This window comes from Trichoderma virens, assembly GCF_000170995.1.
Source record: "Trichoderma virens Gv29-8 chromosome Unknown TRIVIscaffold_6, whole genome shotgun sequence".
NCBI classification, from domain to species: Eukaryota; Fungi; Ascomycota; class Sordariomycetes; order Hypocreales; family Hypocreaceae; genus Trichoderma; species Trichoderma virens.
Window position 1 is genome coordinate 526700 of NW_014013743.1, and position 21974 is coordinate 548673.

General features: G+C 50.4%; 5 protein-coding genes across 5 annotated transcripts; 2 read left to right on the forward strand and 3 right to left on the reverse strand.

The window, feature by feature from the left end:
• Nucleotides 1–2473: 2473 nt before the first annotated feature.
• TRIVIDRAFT_191105 (uncharacterized protein) lies at nucleotides 2474–3935 on the reverse strand (the record flags this gene model as incomplete). Its single annotated transcript, XM_014101029.1, has 4 exons — nucleotides 2474–2787; nucleotides 2858–3750; nucleotides 3811–3833; nucleotides 3867–3935. The coding sequence occupies 4 exons, from the start codon at nucleotides 3933–3935 to the stop codon at nucleotides 2474–2476; spliced, it is 1299 nt and encodes a 432-aa protein (XP_013956504.1).
• A 1330-nt stretch (nucleotides 3936–5265) lies between these two features.
• TRIVIDRAFT_60850 (uncharacterized protein) lies at nucleotides 5266–7471 on the forward strand (the record flags this gene model as incomplete). The annotated part of the gene is made up of 4 exons (XM_014101030.1): nucleotides 5266–5452; nucleotides 5511–6358; nucleotides 6416–6766; nucleotides 6824–7471. 4 exons carry the CDS (start codon nucleotides 5266–5268, stop codon nucleotides 7469–7471), a joined length of 2034 nt encoding a protein of 677 aa, XP_013956505.1.
• A 3598-nt stretch (nucleotides 7472–11069) lies between these two features.
• Nucleotides 11070–12093, forward strand: TRIVIDRAFT_209083 (uncharacterized protein; the record flags this gene model as incomplete). Its single annotated transcript, XM_014101031.1, has 2 exons — nucleotides 11070–11568; nucleotides 11694–12093. The coding sequence occupies 2 exons, from the start codon at nucleotides 11174–11176 to the stop codon at nucleotides 12091–12093; spliced, it is 795 nt and encodes a 264-aa protein (XP_013956506.1).
• A 566-nt stretch (nucleotides 12094–12659) lies between these two features.
• Nucleotides 12660–14031, reverse strand: TRIVIDRAFT_117440 (uncharacterized protein; the record flags this gene model as incomplete). Its single annotated transcript, XM_014101032.1, has 4 exons — nucleotides 12660–12905; nucleotides 12968–13290; nucleotides 13352–13686; nucleotides 13850–14031. Coding segments are annotated over 4 exons (1086 nt in total), but the record flags the coding sequence as incomplete, so codon positions are not given.
• A 752-nt stretch (nucleotides 14032–14783) lies between these two features.
• TRIVIDRAFT_230490 (uncharacterized protein) lies at nucleotides 14784–15373 on the reverse strand (the record flags this gene model as incomplete). The annotated part of the gene is made up of 1 exon (XM_014101033.1): nucleotides 14784–15373. The coding sequence occupies one exon, from the start codon at nucleotides 15371–15373 to the stop codon at nucleotides 14975–14977; it is 399 nt and encodes a 132-aa protein (XP_013956508.1).
• Nucleotides 15374–21974: the final 6601 nt, after the last annotated feature.

Below are 21974 nucleotides of genomic sequence, written 5' to 3' on the forward strand. Positions count from 1 at the left end.
TCGTGTAGGACGTTGGGATTGTCTCGTGAGGGTTGGGTTGCGAAATGAGTGCAGGTGCGCGATCGTACAGTACGGCGACACGAAAAAAGAGCGTAACGAGTATAATACTCTGGTTGTTTCAACGAGCGTGAATAAAGCTGTAGGAGGCGAAACGAAGGCGGGAGAGAGAGAAGAAAAAGCTTTTCGTGATGCGGATGGGGAAGCGAGAGACAGCAGGGGGGGCCTTGGAGCGGAGAAGCCATTTGCCGCCAAGCAGCTGGCCAGGTACCAAACAAGCCTGGGGCACGGGGCGAGATACTTGGGCGAGTCTGTGCATGGACACCCCTGCAACTCCTTTTTCTCAACCTCTCATTTCCCAGTGCTCGTAGCGCTGCAAAAGAGCAGGACAGACGAAACGAGACGAGACGAGACGAGACGAGGCAAGGCGAGAGAGAAGCTGATGCGAGACGAGGCGACCTTGTTTGCGCCTGAGGGCATTTTATTTTTTGATTTTATTTTATTTGATGCTCTTGTCTTCATCTTGGCAATTTTCCTCCATGATAGGATAGGAGACGCAACCCAACGACGATGGCTTCTCTTCTTCTTCTGCCTCTTCTTCTACTGTACTAACACCAGCCCTTGCCCACTCAGCTCGCCCCGGCCCCGGCTCCAATGGCCCAGAACATGCTAGCCTCAGACCTTGAAGCAACAACACGAGGCTTAATCCGTGCCTAGCTGCAAGGTACCAGGCACAGGACGCAGCCACTCATAGCCGCTCAGCAAATGGGCTGCTTGGCTGCTCATTTCCCGCCTGGCCACCACTCCACTCCAGATGCGCCGCCAGCTCTGAGCGGATATTGAGGATATTGAGCACATGGCGCGTGCGTCTGCTGGCGGTGACGAAAGTGTCGCTTCTTGCTGTGCTTTCGCTTCGTCGAGATCGCTGCGATGAACTACCCTGGGGGGGGGAATTAAGCGACGTCGGCCATTTTGCGGAGTACTCATACGGCTTATTACTTGGTCCTGGCCAGTGCCATGTTGCTCTGCTCATCATGCCTGTGCCTGTGCCTGTGCCTGTGCCTGAGCCTGGACGAAGCAAGCCGAGGAAGAGGCGGTATTATTCGATTGCCATGGCGGCATCTCATTTATCCGCAGCGCATTGTTGGCAATCCTTGAGGGTTTCACAACCGCCAACTCAGCGCGCGCCAACTAGTCTGACGCCTCATCCACACACACGGCGAGGAGAATATAATAAGGTTGTTTGTTGGACCATGACTGGTTGCAAACGCAAGAGCTGTCTGCTATGTACTGCCAGCATATACTGGTGGTGCAGACCTGGTGGACATGATAAGGCACCTATGGATCCAGCGACATTGGGCGACAATCTCAGACCAGCACGCATCCGACATTGCACATCTCGCTCCATTATGCGTGTCCCCATCCAATTCACGTGTTGTCTCACCATGCCCAAACCTTCCCCTCGGCTCTATGCCTCATTGATGAAGCACGCTCAGACCTGACTATCAGGGAGGATCTTGTTTGAAGGTCAACCAGAAAGATAGAGCGAAACGCTCCGACAGACTATGTCAATTCATCACTTGTCGTTCTCCCTTGAAATTGAGGCAGAAAAGGGAGAATTGCGCTGCATATTACTTAGTAGGTACGAGTACTCTGCGTCACTTCTCGTGTCAACACAACAAAACAGTGCTACCCGGCAGATGCAATGCAATCTCACCGACACGTGGCCACGGACCAAGCGATATTGGAATCAGGTAAACGCAAGATTTTGCATTTTCGTCATGTGTATCACTTTCGTACGAGCCATCCAAAATAGCCTTGCTCCCAAGCCGGGCACGCTATTCATAGCAATCCCTCCCCTATGGCTGACGAGATGCAGCGTCAAACTTTAAACAATGTTAGTTTGAGCCATTTCATCACGGCCAGTTGTGTTTACATGGTAGGCCTATCATGATACTGGCGTTGATATTATTCTTGCATACCTAGGCACCCAATTAGTATTCATCTGCCTTCCATCAGTTCCGTGACTATATGAATCACATTGCCACACCATAGCACCCTCCTCCACCCACACTAAAACGTCAAGTTTAGATATCGATTCTCGTAATATTAATACAGTCCCTGAATACTACAGTTTTTCACTTGAAACCTACGGTTGTAAAGCCCAAAGCATCATTACGTCCCCCATCCCTACCAGCAACCAGTTTGCTGGCCATACCTTGAAATCTCATCACAGACCTACAGCTTAACAATACAATCATGATCCATAGCCACAGCCCTTGTTGGGGGCCCCCGAATCCTCACAACACAATAACAAAACACAATCCTCCAGACGTTACAAAATACACACAAGACCTGCTCTTCATCCTTTCTTGTCATGACTTCGCCGCAGTCCTCTTGTTCTTTTTTTAGGCTCAAGGTCTGATAGGGCGCTCTGTCCTGCAACCACCTCGGGCTTAGACTTAGTAGAGTCTTCCTATTCTCCCTCTTCGCCCCCCAGCTTGGCGATCCACTTGTTCATGTGAGAGTACTTCTCTTCAAATGTTCGTTGGAGCCTCTCGCCGGCCGCCCACATTGGGTCGCCCTTCTTCCAGTACGTGAAACAGTTGTCAAAGATCTGTCGCACGTCGTTAAGGAATTCCTCTTCGGTTGTGTACTGTTTCTGGTCCATCTTCTGTTTGACGGTGCTGAGATCCATTGGCCTCTTGACTTTGTCAAAGTAATCCGGCACGCCGTCTTCCACTGGGTCAACCGGCTCCCGGAAGGGGCCAACAAGCCGAGTCCAAAAGCCTGTAATATGAGGTTAGCCAAACGCAAGCACTGAGATGAGTGTAGTAAACGGTGATGCTGTAATGTTTACCTGGCCCAGAGAGCATTCTATTTAACAAGTCAGCACAGAAGTCTAGCTTCTGTTGAGTCGAAAATGTTTTGCCCTCTAACAAGGCTGCGCTCGACCGTCTCTTTTGTGGTTTAGGAGGTGGGGAAGAGCCAGACTTGCGATGCGGCTTGCGGGATACGCCCGCGTCAACTGACGCTCCACTAGATCGTCGATTCTTCTTCTTTGCGCCAAGGGTCTCCTCGTCATGCTCCTCGTCAAGGTAATGAACGTTCTTCCTAGGCGCTGTTGGAACTGGGGCGTTTGGTAATTTAATGGAACTGGGGGGGAGGACAGAGACTACAGGCACCACTGGTGCCGCAACCGGAGCCGGCGGGACAATCGTCTCGAATGAGCTCATTGTGACTACAAGCTCACTGAGAACCTCTTGGGGTAGTGACTTGGCGAATTCAGCTCGAGCGTCTGAAGATCTCATGTATTCCGCTGCCCAAGACAGCAGAAGAACTCTAATGGATGAGCCTTCAGGGGTATCTCGCCAGACCTGGATGAGAAGAGGTGTTGCCGGAATTCGGCCCGTGGTTCGTCGGCAATCTACCATGGCCTCGAGTGTATGCTCACATAGCCCCTTGACGGCGAGTTTGTGACCCAGATTCCAGAGGCCAACCAGGGACTCGTAGGAAGTGACATTGGTGTTCTCGTCAGTAATCTTTCCAGTGTAGAGAAAACTTTGTACGAGCCCAAATACTTCGGGCGTCGCATCTGGGAGCTTCACTATGTGCTCCAAAGCCTTCTCTGTGACATTCTCCTCGAAATGCTTGCGATAGAACTCGGAGCGATCGCAAAGGAAGTCTTTCTGAAGACCAAACGGCTGCTCATCGGGACCAACTAGAACGATGACGAAGATGGGATGTGGTTGGCTGAAATGAGAAGCATCAGTACCAGCGCAATGAAATGGTTGATGCGGTGTGGCAACTTACGTCCACGAAAATGGTTTCCTAGTCTTGTTCTCGTCTGTAGTTCCGTTCGCAGCGACATTTGTGGTGCCATTAGCAGCAGCGCCATCTGAGGCGACGACTTCTTTGGAGGGCGGATCAGGAGACATCGCAAATCAATTACCTGATGGAAGAAATGGTTAGCATTTCCAATGCGTATACAGAAATCAAGGGGTCGTAATAGCCCAAAAGCAGATGATTCGATGTGCATATATAACATGGAGGCTGGTGTATGGATGCAAACGGGCGTAACGCGGAATCTCATAAAGGATGGGCACTGCTCATGCCACCGCCAATGCCACCAGGCAAAAGTCATTCTGAATGCATAAAGATTTGAGACTTCCATAGCCTTGAGCAGCGAAGAGCGCGTTTGTAGCCTCTTGAATAAAGACAAAGTGGAGAGAAAGATGACATCCGCGACGAATCAACTCACCTGCAACACACAGACGACTAAGAGATTCTTCTTCCTGTCACCATCGATTTCGGTTCGACTTCCACAGCACTCAATACAAAATCCTTATCGACACGCGTCTTCAAAACTTCATGTCGAAGAAGCGTCTCCGTTTGGTGGCGTTTCTCGTTTGTCAGGGAATTTTCCCAGCAGGCCAGTCTTTTTTTTTTGCTATTCGGTTGACTGGGAAATTGGCAAGGTTGAGAATGTGAGGCGACTTTCCGCAGCTGAAGCATGAGCTGTGGCGCGTGTGGCTTGCTGCCCGCGTTTGGGATTATGTAAGGATTCAGATGCTTGAAAGAGGGTGGCTTACCCTGGAATTGCTTGCTTTTTTTGGTTTCGGATTGAGGCGTAAATCATCCAATCAGTTGAGGTTTTTGGGCGGCAGACGTTGTATTTGTTCATGTAGAATGTACATGGGCTTCGGGCTTGGCTGTTAGATAGATTGGCGATGATCGTTGGTGGAAAATTGTGAAGGGACAAGGCTGGAAACAAGGCTTGAAGTAGTAGAAGAAGATGACATCTTGAGGATGGTATCTCCAATACCTTGGATTATAAGAGTCTTATTTATTGCCAGTATGAAGCATATTGACGATAAAAATGAAAGGTGAGATTATCTTTTCAGCTAATCTTGCTAAGTGTTTTCGGCAGTATCTCAAATCTGGATCGATGATCGATGATCACTTCCAAATATCCACACAAATATTCCAACCATCCACGGACATCCAAACTGAATGCAGATTAGAGACCTTTGCTCCAATACCAGTCTTTGGCCTCGATATAGTTTAGCTATATGTGAATATTTGAAGCCTGTCCGCGTATACCTCGACCTTCTGGCTGTACATCAAGCAAATTCCACCAATTGACACTCCCGTCTTTTCACCTTGCATCAACATCTTGTTGGGCAGCAGGCTGTGCTCCCACTTCACCAATTCTCCAGCTTCAATTGCTGCCCATCGCGACCGTCACTTCCTGGGTCGTTTACGAAAATGTATCACTATCTGATGCATCCCTCTGTGATGCATCCCTCTATGGTGATGCATCCTGGTCTGATGCATCCCTTCGGAGAGGGAGAAGGATCATCAGAGACGGATACTCAAGTGTTGCACACCACGATTCACCACCAATGTGCAGCCTGTAGCCAGCTTTTCTTGCCGGGTGAAACCCTAGTCGCATGTATGAAGATCCATCTCGAGCAGATAGAAGATGTCCCGTCTTGCTAATCATGATAAAGTGGTCTATAGGAATTCCGTACTCGAGATACACAAGAACATTATCTTTAGCAGCATAGGGAAGCCCTGCGAACAGAAAACGGCAGAGGATCTGCATTTGATGTTCTGTCAGCGGCAAGACTGTGAATCGTGCATGAGTATGAGACAGATGCCATTTCTCATACCAAGGCCAGAGCAATTTGTTTGGCATCTCCGTGAGACACCGAAGGTGCACAATATATTCTGCAAGAGTCCTCTTTGCCACGCCTGTCGAACTGCCGAAGAGAGCGTATCTATACACACAGATTGCTTCGAGCTGTTTGAGCGGCATTGCACCGTCGGAAATGACAACAACAACTCCGAGCAAAATGATGAGAAGTATAGACGCCTCTGGCTGGCGGGAACAAGGCAATATGCCTGGCGCGAGATGGAGCCGCTCAAATTCTCCAACAGCAGCACCCTTGCGGTTCGTCCAGCGGAGATGATTAGCAAAATCTGCGGCTTTCAAGAGACCTTCTTGCCAGAAGTGATTCGATTAATCCAGAGTTACTTGCAGTCGCATATTATCTGGCGATATTGCTCGGCCATTGAGTTAGCACAGGAACTTGGTTCAGCAAATGCGGAAGAAGCAGCAGTCACCTATAAAGTTCCCAAAGTGCTGTCATGGTCTCGTGGCAGCACTCCCCAACTTGTGCAAGATGAAAGCCTTGCCGGCTCTTTCATCCGATTTACAATTGACCATCGCGGCATTAGCAGCATTGACCGGTTTTCTGATACTGAACCAATCACAACTGGTAAAATGCCGGCTTCCTCTTACGTGTTTGTGGTAGAGCCGATAGAGAGGCTATCAGATGCCAAGATAGAGTTTGAGGTATGCAACTATCTGTTGTAATTCAAGTGCAAAGGCTCAAATAACTAATCCATCTAGCTCGGGTTGGGTCGTCTTCATATCCCGGCGGATCTACATATCAGCACTTGGAGCACTCCAAATCCACTTCAACTCATGAGTCTCATACCTCATCCATACCCCCGTCTGGCTGCTATTAGTTTAGATCCAGAGCACTGCACTGGAATCTCCTTCTTCTTGACTACACGAGTTGTGCGTGAGATCCATGCTCATTCAGGACGGCGCTCAAACCATCTAGAGAGATTCAAGTACCTGCGCGCCATGTTTGACCATGAAATCGCCTGGATTTATGTGCCACTCACGGCCCAGGATAAGATCACGGCAATGGAGATTAGGCAAAACGTAACAACAGATAGACCACATCATTTCACAGTGAGTACGCGAAATAGTTGTGTTTTAAGTTTGACAAACTAACCCCCAGCTTTACAGATATGGACAAAGACTGGGAAGATTATAGTCGGCACTCCTCAAAGAGCTACAAACTCTTCGAGAACTCGAGCTAATAACACGCCACGACGACCTGGCCGAGGGATTTTATACGAGATGGAGGAAGATTCCCGACGACCTCTGAATCTCATCCATGAGATACCAAGCTCTGGCTTAATGAAATTCATCGGAACCGATGCCGATAAGCAGACCGAGACTACCGAGGTGGATGTTGATCCCCATCATGTCTGGCCACTTGCTTACGCATTCTTCTCGTCTGCATCTCTCGAGGGTGTGTCAAGCGTACGCGTTTTCAGCGATAAGCGGCGAAGCCTGTGCAAAGGCATATTGTTCGAGTACGAGAACGGGTCGAAGCGAGCCGTAGGACAGTGCCGCCTAGGTTGGGATCACGTTCACTACTGGCGGAAACCACTAAGCATGTTTTACGGTTCTGCTACTTACCAGTTCACCGATCCCAATACTCCGTATCATACAATCAGGCATAAAAGCGTTCAGGTTAGGTTTGACTCCGAATCGGATCATGTCGCTGAAGATGGTACGCGTGACGAAAACTATTACCCGATGAAAGGCTACCTGAACTTTTGGTTTCGCATTAATGATGTCGAGATAGAGATTGTTAATCCCTCCTAGCTACTCATTAGGTTGTTTCTCCTGTATTTACGGTTAAATACTAAGGCAGGTGGTACCCGGGTTGACCAGAATGATTTGCCATTTCTCTTCCGGTAGCGTGTGATATATTGATGTTGTATTTTAAGATCATGTAGGCAAAGTGATGCATCACGCCCATGTTGATCATGAATCGAGAGAAGGAGCAATAAAAACGTTCTTGAGAAGGAGGTTAAACCAAGACTAGCACAGGTATGTGAACATGGTCACTTGACGATTTTCGTGTCGAATAGGTCAGAAGTAAAAGACTAGCACATGTATGTGAACACGGTCACTTGACGATGTTCATGTCGAATAGGTCAGAAGTACTGAAGATGTAGTTAACTGGAAACCAGCTTCTCAAAATTCTTTAGCAGTTATTAATAACCCGGTGCGGAGCAATATAGGCTAGAGACTATATCTTGCTCTCCCATGAAGTACATTTATCCAGATAGCCAAGCCAGGAATAAATCCTAGAAAGAAGATAGGGATTTGTTTGTATTGAGTCGAGTACTTACTATCTCCCACGCACCGTTGATAGTGCGCATTATCCGGCCAGAGATGCCTATTATCCTAGAGGAAGCATTTGGACGCAATCACAATCACAATCACAGCGGCTAAAGGAAGACCAAGACTTCCCCGGAATATACCTATTTAGCCTGTACTTGAGCCTCATCAATAAATCCATGCCACCATCCCTCAACTTCGTGTATGCCAGGGCCAAACTCCCAGGGCCAATACCACTGTCCCCTGTCTAAGCATGATCCATGATCCAGGCAGTTCCAGCATCATCGTATACAATTGCCAATAGACGTTGGCATACCTACACCACAAAACATGGCCATGTGACCGGCCCCAGACTCTCTCCTCCCCATGTTGAGTGTCGTTTGAAACATAACGCGATACATTATGCCTCCGCTACAATATGGTTAATAGCAGACCATTAACCATCTTGCCCGGCTATCTATGCTTTGATCACCACTTTCCCCTTCCATCCAGGCCAATGTTGCGACCCCACGGAAGCGCTGCACATCCAATGCAGGGCTCCCGTTTATGGATTGCATGGGTGGAGAGGAGACAGCTGTGCCATTTGTGATTATGTACAAGGTCCTTCACCTGGGCTGAATGTGGAACTTTAGCTGTACTCGTATATATTGGCTGTGGTGTGCGCGTTCCGTATACGGTACTATCAAGGGCCCATCCTCAGGCTATTGAAGACTATTGTAGTCGGCTGCTCAACGACTATTGGTGGATGTGAGCGATAAATGCAGGTCGCAGCATCCCTCTCAGTGAATCGCCGATCTACCTGTCGACGCTCGGTATTGGGCGGGATTCTCGGATTCCAGTCGGGGCGTTCCGATAGTGGCGTTTTTCATCCATGTCTTTTGCATGTGTTGTTGCTTTTGACAGTGACAAGAGGCCAATTGAATCATGACAAGGCCCATACCATGGTCGGTACGCCAATGGAGCCTCGGCAGGGCAAAGCAAACGCAAGGGCGAGAAGGAATCGTCTGCTTTCTGAACAATGGACGTTACTGCGGATTTTCCGGCCCTTGCTCACCCACATGCTTGTAATTTGCGCCACAGAGACTTTGAGATATCATCATCCAATACCACTCTGTTGCTTTTCTCCCCGTGCTCGGTCGCAAAAGGCTATTATCTCCGCAGCACGCTTGTGTGTGCTAGCCGTCGATCCGGCATGGGGGACCACGTTGACGGTTGTGTGGACGGGATGCGCCGCGTGTTGAACAGCATGGGGAAATTCGGCGCAACTTTTCAATACAATATCTCACTCAGCACTTGGTAACTTTGATAAACGACGAGTATCCTGTATGTCTTTCCGCAATTCCCTCATTGCTGCTCCTTGGATTCTTGCGTGACCGGGCATGCCAAGATGTGTCATGCTCGGCAAATAGTCAACAATTGGCTTCATCGTACCATGAATAAGAGGGCATGTTGATATTACGACAACAGCACTAAGAAATCAGGCCAACACAGTTTCAGGCGTAATCGTATTGCCGCCGTGCTCTCCGTATTGTCTGGGCCTTGGAAACCCCCATGCCAATATGGGTTGTATCGGCCAGATAGCGCACGGTCGTCGGCCTTGAGCGCTTTTTCTCACTCGAACCATCACCCCATACAGACCCCAGAAGCTCGCAGACTCCACAGGAGGCCTGAATGTCTCAGAGCTTGGGGGCAGCCAAGGCACCGCGGCCTTGGAACAGCTCAATGCGCTCTTGGCGAGGGCTGGCGCACACGCAATGCGGCCAGGAGTTGAGTCAAGACGGTCTGTTGTCTGTCAGTCTTTGGACGCTTTCTGCAGCTTTCCATTCGGACTGCTTCTTCCGGCTGCATGCCTGCATTTGCCACACGCTCGATGATGACATTGCCCTTGGACTTGGGCGAATCGAGTCCACATTTGTGCATAAGGCACAGAGAAATAAGGCTGCCTGCTACCTGTACCTGTACGAGTACTGAAGCAGCTTGGCAGCCAAAAAGAGTGGGCGCAGAAGAAGTAGGCAAGAAAAAAAAAAAAAGAAAAAAAAAAAAAAAAGAAGGTGCTGGGCCGGCACAAAGAGGCGTGTCCCTACGAAAACGTGGAGTCAGATCGGGGATTTTGAGCCATGTATCTTTTCCCCACAGGTACAAAGGCTTGAGGCGGGTGGATCGTCAAAATTTCTCAACCGGCGCATTCTCTGGCGTGGGATGAGAAAGATAACGGCGGGGCTCTTAGCCGTGCTGGCGGCTCATGATGCAATTAGGAGAATTTTTTTGCTTCTTTCCAGAAGCATGTGGGCAAACGCATGGACCAGGAAGAGTGAAGCCAGTGAAGCCTTGGGAGCAGACGAACCCGAACTCCGTGCTGTTAGCTACCTGCTCTCCCCAGGCTAGCACGGAGGATTCCGTACTATTGACGCTGATAATGCAGGCCAGAGATAAAGGGAAAGGATCCAGGTCGATGGGAGATGGAGAAAGGCACGCAGTACTGTACATACTCGTAGCACGCAGTAGTCACCCCGTGCCTTGGTTGCTAGGTTGCTAGGCACACAGAAAATTTTGCTGATGGCCAGCAAGTCAGGAACACAGCTGGCCCCAATGCATCGTGGCTTGGCCGTGACAGCCTGAACGGGCCAGTGGCAAACGTCAAGAGGAAAAAATTGCGGAATCCATGTGCCGCCGAAAAAGGCCCAGCGCACCCATCAAGGTACGGGATGGGGACCCTTGGATGTACGAGTATGTACGAGCGCTCTCCGAGCCGAAGTTGTTGATGTCAGCCGAGCGGCGAGCAATATCATGCCAGGCTTCTGTGAGGAGTGCGGAGTACCTATCAGCCTTGTACGAGTACGAGTGCTCGTAGGCCCGTGTGCGGCGTTCAATGGGCGGGATGATAATTACTTACTGACGGAAGCGGCATTCAATTGATGCTTGAAGAGCAAAGAAACACGTCCAAGCCAGAGGTAATCGTAATCGTAGTAGTGATTTGCTGCCTGAGGCACGGCCAACAGAAACTCAACCACGGTGGCATCTACCACCTATCTACTACGTACCTAGTAGGTAAGATCGGAGGATCTCCCTGTGCTCTCCATGCAATAATAGCAGCAATCCAATGCAATCGATCAACAACCCTGCGGCTCTTGAATTAGCCGCCCCATCCACGGTAAAATCCAATTGGATGCTAGTCCAGCAATGCATCGTCGCGCCTGTGCCGCCTGCAACCGCTATCTGAGCCAGTCTTCCTTCACAAACACGCGGTGGACCAAGGGCGACAGTCTCTCACGATGCATGGGCTGTGTTCACGGACACCCTTCGGATACGCCCGCGGAGGAGGAGGCAGATAGCGGAAGATACAATCACTCCAACTTTGCCAATTTCGAACATGATGCTCTGGACTATCCCATGGCCCAGGGCACGTTCCGATGGGTGGCCAAGGGAAAGTACACATCAGGACCCCGGAAGAACCAGGCCTGCGTTACGAAATGGTTCAAGAGCGGCGCCGTCTTTTCGGAGGAATACTTCACGCACGATATATTAGCCGTCGATAAAGCTCTAGAAATTGTCAACCGCTTCAACCGCTGTGCATCGTGAACAAGCCGATCAAAATCAACGTGCCTACCGTATGGACTTTTACGTCTAATTGCGACGCTGAATGGGCAGGCCAAAAGACTTTAGTTGAGCCCTTTATCCAGAACTATCAGAAATTCAACAGTAATACCGGCTGGAATGACGAGTCCACGGCCTGGGGCGAGGTGATGCAGGCTGTCAGCCACTTCAGCTATCACGTATCTGGGGGCATGTATGTGCTGTGTGACCTCCAAGGCGGCATCTACCAACGTGAAGTTGTCCTTTCCGATCCCGTCATCTTGTCTCGACGCCGTGCCTATGGAGTCACCGACTTGGGGCCCGAAGGAATCAGCTCTTTCTTCAGCAGCCATGACTGCAATCGCTACTGTCGCTCCAACTGGACAAGGCCTGCAAACCCAGCTCAAGTCTTTCGACCAACGCCGAGAACTACGATGATGAGGCGCAATGTACCTACAGCTCAATCGCGACCACTACATACCATGTTCGAAGCCTTCGAAGACTTCGAAGACGACGACGATTGGTAAAGCATCTCCGAAGAACCTCCAGGGTCAAAGTATTTTCACATGTGAGCAAGAGTCAGGCGCCGTCGACTCGCTGGATACTGTGATATTACTGTAGATGCGTTGGTTGGAGATTGATCTAGCCGAGGTTAAGGTTTAGAATAATGGCCAAGGAGCAATGTTTAGTACGTTATCATACACAAAGAAAAAAAAAAACACATGCTCATTAAAGCTCGTATTACTGCGTACATGCGGCTGAGATATGATATCGTGTGCTCATAAGATACAATCCAATTGGTCTCAGTCGTTCTAACCCTAAATAGCTCTCCCGGCCGGGACGCCGCCACCTCGTCATGCTATTCACTGCTAGGCCTGTCTCGAACTGATAGCAAGACCGCATGGTGGAGATGCGGCTCCATCTCTCGCTCCATCTCGGGAATACCTACACGTACGGCGCAGCCAAGGCCATTCGGCGTTTTGCCGGCGCTTAAACCACCCCCGGTTTTTCCAAGCTCAGGTCAGTCCGTCTCGTTGTTACTTCGGTCGCCATCCCCGACCTCGTCGTCTTCATAATAGTAGTCCTGGAGCCCTTCATCCGGCTCCTCTTCGCTTAAGCCGGCCTCTTTACCTAGAATCAGGTCCTCGCTTCCTTGCCATTGAGACGGCGGCGGTGGCAATGCATCCTCGTCTTCGTCTGCCCAGCCGTAGTCTTCGTCGTCGTCGCTGTCCGGCACCTCCAGCTCCGTCTGCCCCAGTTTCCTCTTTGGACGGGGTGCCACGGCCGCCACCTCCATGCCCGGGTCACTGACTTCGTAGTGGACACTTGATATGCCGGTCTGTCCAAGTTGAGATTAGCATTTTCAAATGCCGGCGCTTGAGTGTGATCAATGTAACGTACAGGCTCAACTTTGAATGCAGATACATGCTCGACGGCGTCTTGAACCGCCCTACCGTCAATCTTCTGCAGGCCTGCTAGAAAGACGCTGGAGGACTTGTTTGCAGTCCACGCCCAGTCCCGAAATAGAACTAGCCTTGTAGACACGCCTTGCTCCCACACCGTGGTGTTGATGGCCGGAATTAGTGTGGGTTTCTGCTCGCTTCTCATCTTTGTTGCACATTGCGATAGTAAGACAACGGCGCAATTCTTAGTTGCGGCGAGCTTTTGCAACGTGTTGATGATAAACTGTAACCCTTGTAGGCGTTTTGAAGATGGAGTAGGACCTAGAAACATAATATTAGAAGGGAAACTCACAGGGGGCGGATTAAACTGATGAATACATACCCTTTGCTTGCTTTGGGTTTCCTCTCCCTTCCAATGACCTTGGCAAAGATGAGTTAATCAAGGCCGATGGAGAGCTAAGAATAACAAGCGACACATCCGAAGCAATAGTAGTTGTTGTTGGTCGAGATATAAAAGCAAGCAGATGAGGCAGTGTCATGCAAGAGTATTGAACCAACTTGCTTGGGTCTACGTCTTGCGTATCCCCTGTTCCCGCCAAATGTCGTGACTCTTTGACGCATTTCAGCACATTTGCTATTCTCTGAGTTTGTAATTTTTGAAAGCAGTCTGGACACAATCGGGTTGTATTAGTGGATGGCGGTGATAACGGGGGATATCTTGTTTCAAGTCGTCAAACCGACCTACCCAGACCACACCGTTACCATCACTCAGGGCATTGGCGGCCAGTTGAATTCTACCAAGTCTCATCAGCATCTAGACATATAAATAAAAACACATTCTTTTGCGTAGAATGCCATTTATATCATCGCGCTCTCTTACCCTAATGCAGTTTTACCACAACCCGGGGGCCCCCATATCTCAGTTACCTGGCCGCGCTTGACGCCCCCCTGCAGCACAGCATCTTTCGAATCAGTTGAATCAAGCCCCAGCAATGCACGATCAAGGGCTCCCAATCCCGTCGAGATGTGAGTAGCCGGGCCGGCCTTCAAGTCTTCCCAAGCCTGTGACGCCGGCACCGTTGGCAGACGATCTGAGAGGTTAGCCCAATGCTGCGACGGCCAACCCGGGAAAGCTTACGCGTTGAGCTCGATGTGTCAAAACTGGCTATGTCATGGCCATGGATGGCATGATAGTCCATGATCCATAGCCTTGCCTGAGCTTGGCCGCGCTACCATGAGAAGCTGTGCGATATAGCCAACGTGTGAAGCAATGACGAGTCGCAGCGCGCACGGTAGGTCGCGAAATCACGTGATGCGATTGATTCCATTTACAGGGGCCTCCACCAGCTCAAGTTCTCTTTCCTCTACTTCATACTGCGCCAAAATTACTACCTACTGTAATACTTTCTACAGCAAGCTAAGCACTTTTTTTTTATTAAAGTGATTATTGTGAATGAATCTGCATGATCAAGTCTCAACCCTCTGGGGTACGGAGAATTGCGGCCTCGTGTCGGGGAATCTCAGGTACCAGGGCTTGCGTGAGCCCCATGCACAGCACGAGCGTCGCTTGCCAGGCATAATCACCAATAGCTCAGTCGTTAGTCATGGATCTCAGACAAAGCGGGTACAGCTGAAAGATGTGGGAGGATACAGTAGAGCCGAGCATGGCTCCGTGTTTTCTTTTGAGTGCGGTATTCGTCATCTGAGCAAGTAACTTATGCTGCCATGCTGCCATGCTGCCATGCTGCCATGCTGCCATGCTGCCATGACAATTGCTTGCATTGTCCTATGTACCAAACTATTGTTTCGGCCACAACACAACAGCCTGGGTACTCGTATTAATTCAGGATAGCACATGTACGGAGTAGTCCAACTACACGCACAGAAGAGCATTCCCATACCCCTCTCCAAGCCGTTTCAATGCTGCTCTCATCCCTGTAGCGGAATCATGGCGAGAGTCATATGCCTTGACTCTTTTCTCTACCATTTTCTCCCAATGCTTATTTCAAAACGGTGACTCAGTGCTCACCAAGACGACACGATATCCATCCGGATCCTCAAATGTCTTGCCACATCGATCCCAGTAAGGATTAAAGCTCGTCACGGCACTGAACCCAGCCTTCTCCATCCTCGCCACTGCCTCGTTAAAGTCGTTTCCTTCGGGCAGATAGAAGACGAGCAGGTTATCCTCTGTCGGCGCATGGCCGACGGCGTGGCCGTTTTTGGCCGTAAACTCAAGATGGTACCCTGCACCTTTGTGGCCGAGCATGATGCCGTCAAAGTTCTCGTGTTGGTTGAAGCGGAAGAGCAGCTCGAAGCCTAGGCCATCGACATAGAATGGTATCAATGCATCGATGTTGTCTGATGGACGAGCAATTCGAAGGGTGGCTGTCTGAATAGGCATTGTGGCGGTGGAAAGGTCTGCTGCAACTTCAAAATGCCCAGCCAAGGTGTATGCAATGCGACTACTTTGATACTTGCGATATGCCGTGTAAAAGCGAAAACAAGCTTGTAGTTAATAAGCTTCAAAATGCTGCCATGTGTCCTCAGCTGTAGGATTATTTATTCGGCTCTGCTCGTAACTACGAAACTAAAGAGGTTTACAAAGCTCCCTACGCTTGCTGAACAATTTCAAGAATCAACTTTTCGTATTCTAAGAACAACAATACGAACCGAGGAAAGTTGAAGACCAGCTCCGCAGACTGCCTCTTGATCAATCAAGAGGGCGCTGTTTGACGTCACCTCCTCTGAGTTTATAAAGAAAAGCCTCTTTTAGCTAATAAATATCCCAAGACGTCAGTCAAAGGGCGCTGTTTGTCTATGCCGTTATAGTTGCCAATACCCGAGAGACCCCTCAGCTTGGGGCTGTGAAAGATCTGGTCAAGCCACATGTCGGCGCCTTTCTCCCCATACGAGAGTGCAAGCCACAGATGGTCGAATTAAGGTAAGGGACGGGTGACCAGAATCTTCCACTGAAGATCTGGGGAAAACGCCATGGCTCAAGATGTATGGAGTCGTGCCGCCAAGTGTAAAGTGTTTGCTCCTTCGAGAACTTTGCACACAAGCTAATTCACAAGCTGGACCGAGCACCGAAGAAAATACAAGCCTGGCACTTGTGTTCTACGGTACGCCGCCAAGGAGACCCAGGAGATTCGCCTCATCGCCCAAAACGGCGCTTTCTTTCGAGATCGGAGGACGCCGTACGCAGCACAATTTGTGCGTTGCCTTCTCTCACACACACCACACACACAGTACTCGTACACTCTCGCACACACACACATAAATGGCTCGGTGCCTCATTCAGGGCACGTCTGTGTGGGGCGCTTCTCCAGAACGCCACCAGGGTCCTTTCGGCTCAATGGCTTGTGCTCTTGCGCCTTTATTCGCGCGGCGTCGCCGAAAATCTCCTGAAAGAACGTTGGGGGAGTCTAGAAAATGGAAACGAAACGAAACGGCTGCAAGGGCAGTGCGACGTGACGACGACGGTAGCGGGAAAGGAAGCCGAAGCCGTGTTCCCAAGTGACGAGCCTGAGCAATTGGTAGGCTACGGATGCTTCGTTTTGGTGCTGCGGCATCTTTGGGCTGGCGAATCGCTGGCTCGAGGACCCCCGTTACCAAGTACATACATTGGTGCTCATACGTGGTGCCAGTCGTTGCAGCGTGTATGACAACAAACAGTTCGCAGCGGCCAATTATGTGCCTGTTTCACGCAAGGCAGCTCTGGCCAAATCAAACCAGAAACAACCACGGCGAAACGTTCCCACGCCAGGATCTGATGGCTGAGCATTCTAGATCCCCCATCGTGGCACCTATCGCATCCGCCTTCTCCCCGTGGGGTGCGAATCCTTTTTCCTTGACTTTTTTTGTATGCGTACGTGCGTGTGCTTGTGTGGCAACCAGCCCCTCCTTGGGCTTTTCATTAATTAAGGTACTCGTACTGTTCCTGCGTCAAGCGGACAAGGCAAAAAGGGAGAAGAACCCAGAAAAATATGCTTCAGCCTAAAGGGTGATTGTCAATGCTCATTGAAGAAAACGACTCGTCACCCAAAGAAGGTTTCCGGAAGTATTAGAGCTTACGGCATTAATGCCAATATTTGCCATGGATGGCGCACATGTATTGCCATGATTACAAGACACAAGTACTTGTATGAATCTTGTGAAAGAGCCAAGGGGCAACTATGTGTAATAAGTGCCCGCACTTTTGCGTCTGACAACGGAAGAACCGTGGAGAGCGAGTCCGACAAATACTCCAGGTTTTAGTGCACCCCCCATGGAGGCGTAACACGTTGCATCGTCAGAAACGAGAGGGCGAAAAAGTCCCAACCTGGGCCAGAGACTGATGATGCAATGTCGGGATCCTATTGGTTTTTCCTCTTCTTCCTTCCTGGCCGCCCCCAATCGCCAAGCGCCCTGTCCGCAAATTTGTTCTCCGTTGAATAAAGAGAGGAAAAAAGCCCGGAACCCCGCATACCGTTTTCCTTGTCCAGGTCTAGATCTTCAAATGGTACCGAGCGAGATATGGAGTGGTATCTGTAGTACCACTGTACAAACGAGCACTCTGTACTCCGTACAAGTGCAACCCCATGTAAGATCACAACTGATAGGAGTGGCTCGGCCGGCGCTGACTGTCAGCTGTAATTGCTATTAGCCGTCTTCTCTGTACCCCCCCTTAGGCGTGGATTTGGCCCTTCCGTCCCATTAGCCGGCACCGTTTCTTATCAAGGAGCACCGCAATCGCGAACCGGAGGCGCGGAGTGTCGCAATCTCCAACCAAACACAAGCGTCAACCAATGATGAGTTGGTGCCGAGGCGATGCTTCGGCTATCGCACGGCGGACACAAACACCCGCAGAGCAGTCGAAAATGGTGAAAGCCTCCCTGACCCGTATACCGAGCGGAGCCCCGCCTCCGCTGGGGAAATTGGGAAATTGGGGGCAGAGACACGATAAGCACGTGGGTGATTGCGAAGTCTGATTTGGCTCGGTCAGTCCACCTCGTGAGCCGCTGAGCGGGAAAAGGTAATCGAGGCTATCAAAGGTTGACCAAAGCACGATGACTTTTTTCTCTCTTCTTTTTTTCCCGTGTAACATGTGAACAGGACAAGATGACAGGCGTCCAACACGGAAATCGGGGCCCAAGGAATTCCGGGCTCGGGCCATCAAGCAACGTATCAGTCTCGAGAGGCAAGGCCTAGGATGTATTGCCGCGAGCTCCCCGAGCTGAAGCATTCCACAGTCAGCATCTGGCATCCTTTTTGGTTGATGCCTCTGCTCTGGAGCCCGGCTGACCCCAGCTCAAGCCCTCTGTATGTTGGATCCTGCCTCCGTAATTCAGCCGAATAGGCCGTCCAATATCTCTCCATATTTGGACATGTCCCCCATCTTCCGTCGGGGAGATCCATTCTGAACCGGTATCTCGGTTTGAAGCAGTAGTCCATGTAGTAGCACTGACTATTGTATACATCCTTGGTGCTAGCGCTGCCCTTTTTGTCAATGTTACTACACATACTCAGCTGTCAAGTCGTACCTTTATGCAGTTGGCAGTGTTGCTTCCATGCAATAGTTTCCCCTCTAGCCACTTTGACAGGCATGACCTTTTTCCTAGTTGGACCAAAATGTACGCAGCACTCTGTTTGCGCCGAGCATTAATCCGGAACAGAGGTACCATCGATGTTCTGATACGAAGGATCCCATGGATGGACCGAATATTGCACGAAACGATCGGATCAATCATGCTTCACGCCCATCCATCCTTATCGCCTTTCATCTCCCCTGCGTGGGATTTTTAGCGGGCATTGATTGACTTGGTGGAGGTTGCCAAGGGTGCCGTCAGGATAACGCCTGAGCGAAATGGGGCATCTCTCAGTATGGCCTCATCAGTTATACCGCTGTTGGTCCAGTACGAGTACTCCGTAATTCCATACCTGTCCTTGAGGTCCCCACTGCGAGGAGGCTTTTCTGATGAATCGACATGTACGAACACTAGTCCCCAGAAAATGATGCCAAAAGATTATTTGATGCTCAATTAATGCGGTCGCTTTTGGTGGATTGTCCGCAACCATGCCATCGTTGCTCCCCCTCTCTCCCTTCCATATACAGTACGGGTACTGACGCTCCGTATTGGCGGATATTTTTCCATTTTATTTTTGGGCCATGAAACTAAAGCACAGGCTCTGTAACCTCTGTTTCATAACTGCATACACCAAGCAGGTCACATTCAATGCCTTGAGGAGCCTGGGGCAGCCTGCAGCGTTCCTTGTCCAGGGTGTCGGCCGGTCTTCCCCGTTCCGAGAAAGTTACGTGGCGGTTTGGTTCGGTGACAAGGGGAGCAACTCAGGAGATCTAAGATCATTGACCCCCCGGATTTCCTGAAACAGCTTAGGCGGCGCAAGGGTCGACTGTCCGGATGTACATGTGTACAAGAATACATACACGGCACGGATACAAGGTGGCACAAATTACGAGTCCCAAGTACAGGCAGCAGTGAAAGGCTGGGTTCGGGAAAAGAGAGTTGGTAGAGCGAGGCGCGCTAATGTCAAATGGCGAATCCGTTTGATGGGTGCCTAGACCGCAGAATGGGGACTTGGAACCATTGCGGAACAATTCTGCTGAAGCCCAGAGCACGCCTTGCGATAAGAGCCCATCATCTGGAGGACATGAATGGGGAGGTGGCGACCGTGCCAGAACTAGCCATCATTTTACGCTGCACCAATGGCAGGGAAAATCTGGTGCGAGATAACAACCCCCACATTCTGCCGTAGGGATGAACCAGGGTGTTTCTGGGGACCCCGGCTGGGGTGATGGTGGTAGCATAATTTGGCAGGCCCCTTCCAAGACATGTTGCGCCGAGGATAAGGAAGGTGAAGAGTCATGTAGAATGATGGTCGGGAGTGCGTACTTCGTATCTGGACTAAAAGAGCATGTACTTTTGAACTCCAAGGGCGCGCTAGGAATGGTGGACGCCACTTTGGGACGCTCGACAGAGTGAGAAAGAGGAAAGTCTGGGGAAGCATCCTCTGGGGAATGCTGCATATTTCCATATCCACACCCATGTCTCACGGACCGTCGCGATCGCCTGTGAGGAAGCAAGATGAACCAGCTTAATTATGGACTCTCTTTCGGAAAATGGAAGTGGTAATAGCATTGCCCACTCCTCGGGGCATCCAGTGAGCGGAGAAGCAAACACGGTCCCGGCAAGCTAACGAGTGTACTGATCACCGCAGCCTAGCATTGTCCAGGCAGGTGGCATTTATCCGCTAACGCCATACATTCTTCAGGTGAGGCAAGATTGACTCTGTGAGATCGCTGGAGACCCTTTGCGGACGCTACGGTAGCCCCAGACCTTTGACATGACCAACGGAAATCAGGCCACAGAAAGGGAGACGGTAGACAAAAGAGAAGAAGGGGGTGCTAAATAGCCGAGACACGGCGACGGTTGCCCACGGAGGAAATATCGAGAAACTTGTATCCTGATCCTACTGAAACTAGTAGGAGGTAGCTGTTGTCTGGTAGGTTGAGGCCTGGTTACTGACTGGTTGCAGTAGTGAGTTGATTGAACAGGGTGAAACGTAAAAAGTTCAGCACACTATTCTGTATGCGTTTGGCTCTCATCGAGGATGGCTAAGCGCCCGGATTGCGAGCCAGTGGACGGCTGCCATCGAGTGATCGACAGGTTCCCCAGAGGCGTGACCACATACTCCATGGGGTTTGCCATCCCGCGATAACGAAGATGGACTTGGCTCTCCCCTGATATCGGCGCAGAGTAGGCGCTTGATAACCTGACCCAACTGGAGAGCCGCCATGGCCATTGTTGGTGGGCGTGACACTGGAGACCCCCACATTTGGTCCATGAATAAAGTATTCATTATCGTTGCAATTAATGGCATGAGGGAGCTGTCACTTCGGCCCCCAAAAGAGCGGGATGTAGTGTCCTGATGACCCTCGAAGCTGGAGACTAGAAGAAAGTACGGGCGCTGTCAGAGCTGCGAGACAAAGCCAGCTGACTAGCAGCGATGAGCAAATCTCAGCAAACTGAAGAAGCGCACAGAAAGCAGACGACAGCGGGAATGTGCGCACGTGTCTGGTGGTTGCGAACAGCACTGAGCCAAATCTTCTTGTATCATGTCTTTTCTCTCGTGAGCACCGCCTGTTTTTTCCTTTCTTTTTTTTGGCCTCTCTCTCCGTCCTCTCCCCCTCTCATTTCTTCCCTCTTCTTTTTTTCTTTTCTTTTTTTCTTTCCTTTTTTGTTAGTGAAATTCCACCCTGGCATCGCATCATCTCAGGTTGCCCTACTAGCCAGGAGGAATGCACGACGCAGTGGAATTTAGTGCTATAAGCACAGTTAGCATGCTGTAAGTGAACACTTTAGCACCAGGGCACCTTGGGTTTCTGGTTAGCGTTCGGCCCCACGACACGGGAAAATGAGTCGTGCCCAGAAGCCAGTTGAAAAGAAAGAGTAATGGCTTCGTCGTAGCAGCGAGCCACGGGCGATCATTGATGCGCAAGAGGTTGATTTTGGCACTGGCCGGTTCTTTTGTGTGCGCCAGCCAAAAAACCACCCACACCAGACCAAACCGTATTCCGTACATGTAGGCTATCCGCAAAAAGAAGCCAGTCTCCCAAGGTGCTGCCGGGCAAAAAGGAAAAATCCCGTGGGAGACGCAGCCTTCAGGACTCGACGGCCGCACGCAGCGTCATGTTGTTCAAAACCGTCCTAGGCGACTCTCCCGTCTTGGTTTCGTCTCCAGGTAGCACTTGTTCGTCCTCCATACCTCAGAAAAGCCACTGGAATAGCTTTTCCGGGGAACGGCGGCCAATCAGTCGAGCACGACAGAGGCTGCGCCTCATTCCGCCCGATACCGTCCAAAGCAGCAGCCGGGGGGTACGTCGAGATGGCCACGGCAGTTGAGGTTAGTGATGGCGATGGACTGGGAGAAACGTAATCTGAAGCTGAGGCGTACGAGTAAGAGGTTCGCTCAGTGGAGCAGGAATCAGAAAAAAAAAACAG